This window comes from Pinus tabuliformis, chromosome 3_1, assembly GCF_031772625.1.
Source record: "Pinus tabuliformis cultivar Carrire ecotype Pingquan chromosome 3_1, CPIR1, whole genome shotgun sequence".
Classification (NCBI taxonomy): Eukaryota; Viridiplantae; Streptophyta; class Pinopsida; order Pinales; family Pinaceae; genus Pinus; species Pinus tabuliformis.
Genome location: NC_142301.1, coordinates 394,420,360 through 394,430,144, shown reverse-complemented (window position 1 = coordinate 394,430,144; position 9,785 = coordinate 394,420,360). Strand labels below are relative to the sequence as shown.

Genomic DNA, 9,785 nt, shown 5'->3' with positions numbered 1-9,785 from the left:
AAAAATATTTTTATATCTTAATACTATGGAGATATATAACTTTTTAAATGTTCAATATAGATTTGGAATATGACATTTAAAAATTTGTTTGAATGTCAATCATATATTATATATTATGGGTGTGTTGTTTAATATGAGGGGTGTAATTAGAAATGACCCTATCTTTTTTATGATATTTTTCAAAAAATATTTTTAATATAAAGAAGATCACTTTGATTTATGATAAAGTATTTTTAAAGCAAATCAAACAATTTTTTTACTTTTTTAAAAATTTCGTTAACCAAATTTAATTTTATTAAACATTATTGTGTGTGTGAATTAACATAATTGGCAACTAAAACAATCATCAACAAAATATAAATAATTTTAATGTTTCCTCTGGACATCCAATATCTTTATAAGACCAATAAATTTAAAAAATAATAATAATAATTTTTCTTATTTATAACCTAATTTTTTTTTAAATATAATAATATTAGTTTTATCTTACTTATAACCACTTTTTATTAAAAAAAAAGGCATGCATATTACCCTTGTTATTTTATCCATTTATATTATATAATCCAATTATATTATATGTAGACTTGAATTATATCTCATTATTATGTGATCATATGCGACCACAAAGGATCATAAGGTACCAACCCCGTTATTATTTTAATAAAGTAGATTTAGATAAACACGAAATTTAGGGGTATGACGAATCATATATTGACTAACAGATTCCAAAAATAGGATTGGAACAAAGACAAGGTTTAAGCCTTACAGGGCACTTACAAAAGAACAACGGCAGCGGCTAACCAGCCTGCCATAGGACAACATCCCCGTACTCATTCCTATTCTTGCTTTAGTGTATTACGAACCTGACAACGGACATGGTACTCTTGGAACACACATGGGGATCCTTACACCACCTCCTCTCTTTTGGCTTTTACCAATGAAACGCTAAATACAGCTTAAAAGTACTTCTATGCACTTAACGGAAATAGGTTTAAAAAAATCAAACTACAGAGCAAAAAACACATCTATCCATGTTTATAGAAACCTGATCTTGTTATTCAGGACTCTGTTAGAAGCTGTGTAAGCAACTTTGCTAACAGTTGGGGTGAGGTTAGCTGCGGTACATGGCCATCTATGTCAAGTATGTGCACTGAATTCTTCTCTCCTCCAAGGTTTCGTTGCACGTAATATGGCACGCTCAATGGAACCACTATGTCCTTTCTAGTCTGGATGATGCTACATGGGGTCTTCACATCACGTAAAATGCCTCGCAGATCAGACTCGTAGATACTTTGAAGCACCGTAAAGGCAATTTCAGGCTTAATATTCAGCCATTTTCTAGACAAGTCATTCACAATAGACGGCTGGTCCTCTGCAATTAGTAGAGGAACAAATCCGGAAACCCATTCCGAATAGTTGGATTTGATTGCGGTCAAATATCCATCGATCTCTCCACGTTCAAATCCCCCCTCGTAGGACTCATCGTTCAAATACCTGCAGAAAAATCAACCATAGTGTTAATGAGAAATGAATACAGAAATTCAGAATCAGTAGAGGAATAGAGGAATATTGTATGGAGAAAAGCTTAAATTAATTCAAGACGTACAGAATTATAGGCATGTTTCGTTACCTCGGGGAAGCACCTAGCAAGAGTAGTTTTTCAAATAAATCGGGTCTTTTGATGGAGGCAAGACAGCCCAGCATACCAGACACGGAATGACCTACGTACATGCACTTGTCAATTTTAAGCTCCTCTAAAATGGCGAGAAGATCGTCTGCATAAGCAGCAAGTGAATTAGAAAATCGATCGAAGTCAAAATGCTTGGGATCCACACTGCCAGAGAAAACCAGATCGAATACGATGACCTTAAAATCAGGCACCAGGTATGGTACAATATCTTTCCACATCGACTGGTCGCCCCCAAATCCGTGTGACAGAACTACTATCCGGTCACCAGATCCAATAACCCTCACATTAAGAACTTCCAACAGCCTACCCGAGTATGATTTCGCCATTTTGGCCACAAACAAATTAACAAACCCTACTTGATAACAATGACAAACCCTAGTGGGATCTGAGGCAGTGATAATAACATGACCTAGTTCATATCCGATTGCGAGCGGCTCTCAATCAATTGTAAGAAAAATATTGCAGAGTGAGAAACGCCTAAACAACTTCTGTGTTTAGGCAAACCTGACGATCTGCGAAGGGAGGCTTCTTCGCACCAATTTAAAGCAATTCGCTGATGCACCAATGTCCCATCGGAGCGGGATTCACGGGACTGATTTGTCGTCGGAGCAGGTAAGCACATGTGTTAGATAATATTCTAAATGATGCGGGTCTCACATGAATTTCAGTAACATATGTGTTCTCTATCAGGACACTTTAAAATGATCGTAGAAATCTATAATCTAGATTTTAAATCAATTAAAAATGTAACAAACGCCCAAACAATGCTTTTGATTATTTTTTATCACCAAAACAATGTTTGTTACTACGCATTAGAGCGTCATCCTCGTGGGAGAAAGAGGAGATAAAGATGAGCTCAAATCACGTCTCTTCAGTCGATTGGGTCAAATTTCAACCCCCCACTGTCTTGTCGTTTACAGACAGGACGATTCTTTTCCCATAAACCTTTTTGTCAAATAAGTTAATATTCTAGGTATAAGTTGTTAAACCTTATTATAAATAAGTTAATACTCTATGTATAAGTTGTTATACCTTACATTTTCACCGTCCCATCAGGGCTGTTTTAAAAGTTAACAGTAGTTTGCATTCTTTAACCGAACAATGTTCACGAATCGACTAATTTGACCTCTCAAAAAGTTTATATTTGTTTGTATTTGTTTCCACGTAGAAAAATATGTTCGTTGACCGCAGGAGAGCCTGATGAAGCGATTTGAATGGATGGACCAATCAGAACATTTGGAACCAAAAAAATCAAATTTCAAAGCTCGTGCTGTCTTATTTTCAAGATCATAGCTTATAGCACATAGCGTAAATCCTGAATACATGAATACTCTTACCATATTTTCATAGAATTTAACACAATCAAATCATAAGAGATGCATGAAACTATATTTCATACAATTTAATAGAACCAAACCATAAGAGATGCAGGTTAGATTACGGCCAAGATTTATAATAACGGACCGATTTAAAGGACATGGTTTATGTTAACGGGCCTACTTATTTTGGTTCTTTCAGGGGCTGAGATGGGATTGACAAAAGCTGGGAACCCGCGTACCTGCAACTTGTTATGGTTGGAAATAAACTGTGGTGTGGACTTTTAAAGTTGAAAATAATTGATCATGGCATTTGCATTGGTTGCGTACAGATTCGCAATTTGATGTTAGTTGGGATCCATTTGCAAGTAGTCTTATTCATATTTATATTCTTAAAGGTGTCACTCATAAGTATTTAATTTAAGAAGACACAAGCAGTGTGAAAGCAAGTTTCATCATATATTTGGTTTTCTAAAGTTTTGGTGTTTGGAATTTATTTACAAATAATCTCATACATATAGTTTCCATAAAGAAGAGATGTTAGTTGTGATCTCTTTGCATGTAATCTCATTCATATTCAAATCTTTAGAGAAGTCACTCAAAATCCCAAGCAATTTTTCCACTTTCTATGCATATAATAGTTTCCATTTTCTATGTATATTTTGTAAATTTTATGTGAAATTCAATTTTACTGTTTGACTTAGACATTGAATCTCTTTCTGAACGTTGAATCTATCTCTGCATGTATTTATAATCTATTTATGTATATTCATAAGATAATTTAAATTAAAAAAATAAAAATCGCATTCCAATCCAGAAATACCAGAAATATACTACTAAATTCTACCTGAAAGGCCAATTTTTAAAACATGAAAGAATTTAAAGATATTTAATAGACAAGTCGCTCCATGACAAACGCTTCACCCTTCGAAGTCCACCCATGGATGCGCCCAGATTCTTCATTTTAGAGTGTATCAATCAGGGAACATGCGATTCGTCTTTATACGAGTAACTAACTACATTAATATGGGATGTTTTTCTTTTCCGAATTCTCTAATTATCAAAAAGTTGACATTGACTGATTTGATTAGGTTACTGTAGCACTTGGAAAAACGTTATTCGTTCATGTCAATATAATTTTATTAGCCGCTGGAAAACTTATTTCTGCAAAAGTTAGTAGTTTAAAAGGTCGTTATTGTTATCATGGAGGCTTGATATTTTCAAAAACTGTGGTTACTGAAACGATGAGATGATACCATATACGTTACAAAGTGGAATATGTTTTATTTTTTAACATAAATTTGCATGTGTAATATTTCGAAAGTATATGGTTATTACGATATTATGTATGGTATGTATGAACATCAGTTAATTTTTAAAATGAATAGAAAGTAAAGTTAATATATTTCAGAATTTAAAGTAATGTATAAAAGTTATTCATTAAATGAAATAATTTTTTTATTAAAATAGGTATTAATTTAGAGTAGTCAGATATTTTTCCTTTAAAAAAATAGAAAGTAAAGAATATATTTTGGAATTTGAAATATTGTATAATTTTGTTTATTTTTTTAAGTAAAAATTGTATTACATTTTAAACATGAGATTATATAAAAAGTTGAGAAATTGAGATTGGTTTGTTATTGGAGAAATCAAACCAAAATCGAAAACAAACTAATTTGTAATTTAAAATAGAAATACATACATAATTAGATTATGATGTTTGAATCCCAGAATGATCATAGGGTTTTAGAAGGTTTTCTTCTTTTTTCTTTCGAACATCAACCCATTCAATCTATCCTGTAATAAAGTCAAGAGCAATTCATCATGTAATAAAGTTAGGAGCACATGGCTTAGAGATAATGGCTACATTTGCATGAGGCAAATCCATTTATGGAGGGTCTAAATGGATTGTCTGCAACAATGGTTGTTTCTTGATCATTGTCCAAGTAATTTGATTCATGAAACATTTGTGTGTGGTCTTGGACGAAGCCAAGTTCATGGTTGTGTGTCTTTCTTCTCCATTAGAGGGATCCATACAAGGGTGGGGAGATGACGAAAGTGATGAGATGGCGCTGTGTGGAGCTGAGCTGAGGTCAAAGGACAATATTTTTTTTGTAGAAACCTCTTATTGGCGCCCATTGTCTTGCTTGTAAGCTGAGGAATTCTTAGATCCTTTTCGATCTTTTGAGTCATGTCATCCTTGATTATTTTTCTTAGCATTGGGAGGGAAAAAATGCCCTTGAGGATGACCTCATTGTTGGAAGGTCCTACAACAAAAAGATGTGTTTTTTGTAGTCCACTTGTAACAAAAAGTTTAAGTCATTCCAATTAGTGAGGTTTTTATTAGGTAGCCCTTTGTTGAGATCTATTTTGACATAGACACATCAAAAGGTTACAAAACCCTTGACAAGTTTGTCTATATTTATCTGAATAAAATGGTTGGGTGAGTTTCCTATAAAATATAAGATATCCAGAGTTCACAGGTGAATGGGCATATTAGGGAGTCTTACCCAAATTGGAGTGGCGAGAGTTGTCATGGATAGAGGGTTGAATTCAGGAAACCATGGCTGAATGGAGAGCCCAAAGTGGCCCCAAAACTAGGGACTTTGACAATAAAAAACTTTGAAGATCCTCTTGATTTATGAAATAAACCATAAAGAATCCCTTTCAACAAAAATATATATTTGTATTGAGGGACTAGGTTTGATGTACCCATTCCTGGAGCACATATACAGATGGCCAAAGCTCGTTAAAGAGATAAATAATGGAATTTTTCTCTTAGGCCATGCAAGAAAGGTAAGATTGGGAGTATTCCACCTATAGACTTGGAATATCTTCTTCTTGTTCTAACCCTGAGAAATATCTACGAATCGATTGTGAGAGCCCTAGATTTAGAGCATCCTTAAATGATCATGACTGAGATGAAGAGGGTGTACCCCAACCTTTGGGTCCTCTATTCAGTTTTGAGACTAGGAGGATTAAGTCATCCTTGTCTAGACTATAATATTTAAGTGAATTCCTTTACTGAAGTTGTTTTCCCCCATGTAGGAGTTGCATTGAGATGGATGAGATTCAAGAGTGATCTTGAATTCTAAGTTCAAGCGTAGAGACAATGTTGATGTCTTTCACCTATACACACAGGGTAACACATGAGAGTGGCCTCATGAAGCCCAAAAAGTTGGAGAGATCTGGAGTAATTACGACACTTTGGAGGAGGGAAGAACCCTAGTGTAAAACAAAGCACCCTAGTTTACAAATCTGCAACAATGACACCAAACTCAGGGGACTTCAGACCAAGAAAGAGTGTTGAAGCTAAAATTACCCTAAAGATAGGGCATGGGATAAAATCTCTATAGTTTCCATCTTCTTCATTGTATAAAAAATATTGAATAAATAAAATAAATTCTTTTTCAATATACTTTAATATGATATGGTCAACTATTTCGTTATATATAATTTTTTTTATAGTATATAGTATATATATGTAAAATATTGATATATATAAATTTTTTAGTTTAAAAAACCCATCCTCAAGCTATAGTAATTATAAAAATATTATATGATTATTCCAACCAACTTATCTTATCTGGTAAGTTGTTAATATATTTTGAGTGGTTGTGATTTATCTGCCATTCCATATTAAAATGGTTAACTCATTTTGATATTTCCTATATGTTATTTTAAATATGGAAAACACTTGTATTTGTTTTTTTATATATAAAAATAATTTAAGGTATAAACAAAAAAATAATGTTCATTAGATTTAATATATATATATATATATATATATAAACAAAAAGTCATATTATTACATCAGTGAATTCAACACGTTGTTTGAAAAATAAATCACTAATAAAAAGTATTTCATTACCACTAATATAACAATATTACAAAGAAAACCTAAAATGATGACATCAAGATGACAAATCAATACAATTACAACCATTTCAAGGAATTATCTTACATTGAAATAAATACTTAAATACTTAAATAAATAGTTAAATGTTTTTATTATTTTTTTATAATAGAACATTCTAGTAATTTTTTTATTTTATTAAAATAACATATTAATAGTTAACTTTTTTATATAAAAATTTCTTTTACAATGAATAATTCTATTCATTTTATAAAATATCTATGGTGCACTTTTCATAATTTTACAAAAATTAAAGTAATGACTCTTAAAATGAGAATGTCATTATTATTTTTGATGTTGAATTATTTTATATAGAATTTATTTAAAATATATGTAAAGTGAAAGGTTTCCTATAAATATATGAAAATGCTTGATATATGAAAGCTTCACTAAGACTAATTGAAAACTTTTACAAAAAATAATTATTATTAGCGGAATTGATGATAACATTTATAGCAACCACTTGAGATAAAAGTATTGATTATTGATATTAATTGTAATTAAAATAATAAACATTTTTTATTATTATTGACTTGACCCGATGAGAATTTGAACATTAAATATTTTTGTTGACATTATACTTTATAAGATAACCATCATTAATTAAAATTGTTCCATGAAATTAACCAATATAATATATAATTTAATATTTCTTTTATATATATATATATATATATATATATATATAGATATGGATATGGATATGGATATAACCTTTCCATTATAAAAAAACAAATTATATTGTAATTTGGAAATTCAAACTAAATTTTAAAATTTCCTCAGGAAAAAATAAAATAAAAAATCTATTTTATTTTCTTAATTCTTAAATGTAAATACTCAATAAATTTAAAATTAAATAATCTTTATTCATATTATTATTATTAAAATATTTAAAAATATATAATTACACTATAATATTATCATATTTTTTAAAAATCAAGATTAATTAATATGTTAATAATTTCCATAAAACTTAAATCAATATAATGTTTTATTATTAAAAGTATTCTTATAATAATGAAAAAAATAAATTTACAATGATATAAGTTTAACAATAATGTTTTATTATTAAAAATATTCTCATAATAATGAAAAAAATAATTTTACAATGATATAAGTTCAACAATAACATAAAATATAACAATAATGCACACTAAATAGGAGACAGAAGAACTTGTAGTCGACCAATTCAATTATGATAGAAGGTCTAAGGTAGAGTCTTAGTAGCTTAGAAAACACAAGGTATAATCTTGCATCCTTTTCTTTAAAAAGTTGTTTTAATATGTTATATAGAAGTTTGTGAATTATTACGTTGTAAAAGAAACACGATGAACACGGAGCGAAATCGATGAAAAGGAGCAGTGTAAAGCTGAATATCAAAAAGTTATATTCAAAGGTATGTTTTTCATCACACAACTGTCATTTGAAATTTCAGCATAGTGGGGTCACAGCATCGGCTACATGTGAATATGATGCATCTCAATATCAAGAGCAGTCGCCTATGGTGTCGCCTATACTTCACAAATAATTAGCCTTAACATTCATTCCATTACATTATTTCTCATCTTAGTAGCTTCAATATGCCGAGAGATATGCTGATTAATAATCCTCTCTAAAAGTTTATTCTCTTCTTCGCATAAACAACAAAAAATATAAGAGTCACTAATTTTTAAAAGATGATATGCCTCACTTCAACAGTTATTTTATCATTATCCAATATAAGAGTCATGGCAATATATTGACGCTTCAATAAGTGTCATTGTGCCATTTAATATACTTCCCAACAATGTGCATTATTAAAGATGGTTGTAAAATTCTTTGCTCTACCAAAACATTAATGTCTTTGTGTCGTTAAAATGCCCGTTGAGAAAATAAATGATGCAAGCAAGTATCAAACACCTTCCTTTCTCTATCTTCTATAGATCCTTATCATAAGTCCACCTTCATTCATGTTTGTCATGCACCATACCACATAACTGGAATTTTATGGAGTTTCCTTGCTACCTATCAAGAAACTCATAAACTCCCAAAGAATTGGGAGAAGGGACAATGTTGGCTCATAAAGGTTATTAGATTTTACATTAAGTTCCTTAAAAATTTGATGAAAGGAGAGTCATTTGAAAGATTAGATAGTTTTTTTTTTACGTCTTTAAGCTCATTAATGGATCTCGTGCAAGCTTTTTTCATGCTTCCAAAGGACTTAGGCAGGGTTGTCCAATGTCCCCCTTCTTTCTTATAGTTTCAAAAGCTCTCAAGAAACAAATTCATGAAGCAAGATCTAGGGGAGATCTCAATGGTGTTAAGGTTTCGCCTAAGGAAGTCATATCTCATCTCTTGTTTGTGGATGATGTTTTATAATTTTTGTAAGGCTCTCATCAAGATATTTTTTCTTTAAAATTATTATGGATCTATATTTAAAAGCAACATGTATGGAAATCAATAAGGAAAAATCATGTTTTATTCCTTTTGGGACATCTAATTCACCTTTGCAAAGGGATGAGGCTCTTTTTGCCTTCCCTTGAATAGAGCTTGATATTGGTTTTAAATATCTTGGGTTTTTTTTCTAAAGCCAAATAGTTACAAGTTTTCAGCTTGCTTATGGTTAATGAAAATGGTGGAGGCTCACATTTGCCTCTGGTTCAATAAGTTTCTTCATGTGGACGATGTTTAGTCTTACATAGGTTAGTTTTCGAAGGTATTCTAGTATATTGAACCTTGATCACCATTTCTCTAAAGGAATTCAATCTAATATTAAAAATATTAGCCTCCATTTCTTATAGCCTAGATAGAAGCTTTGTAGGAGTATCACTCTTATAAAATGAAACTCTATTGCATCTACAAATTAGTTGGTATGTTGGGGTAT

At 30.9% G+C, this 9,785-nt stretch overlaps 1 protein-coding gene across 1 annotated transcript; it reads right to left on the bottom strand.

Annotated features, from left to right (window-relative positions):
• Positions 1-687: 687 nt before the first annotated feature.
• On the bottom strand, positions 688-2,279 carry LOC149187384 (putative strigolactone esterase DAD2). Its single transcript, XM_089412791.1, has 2 exons — positions 1,631-2,279; positions 688-1,494 (listed from the first exon to the last, which is right to left on the bottom strand). Exons 1-2 carry the CDS (start codon positions 2,014-2,016, stop codon positions 1,059-1,061), a joined length of 822 nt encoding a protein of 273 aa, XP_089268917.1. The 5' UTR covers positions 2,017-2,279; the 3' UTR covers positions 688-1,058.
• Positions 2,280-9,785: the final 7,506 nt, after the last annotated feature.

Excerpts from the sequence above, each read along its gene's own strand:
- LOC149187384 (XM_089412791.1), bottom strand. The coding sequence starts at position 2,016 with ATGGCGAAATCATACTCGGGTAGGCTGTTGGAAGTTCTTAATGTGAGG. Across the intron at positions 1,495-1,630 it reads TTGCTAGGTGCTTCCCCGAG|GTATTTGAACGATGAGTCCT; the intron begins GTAACGAAACAT and ends ATTTTTCTGCAG.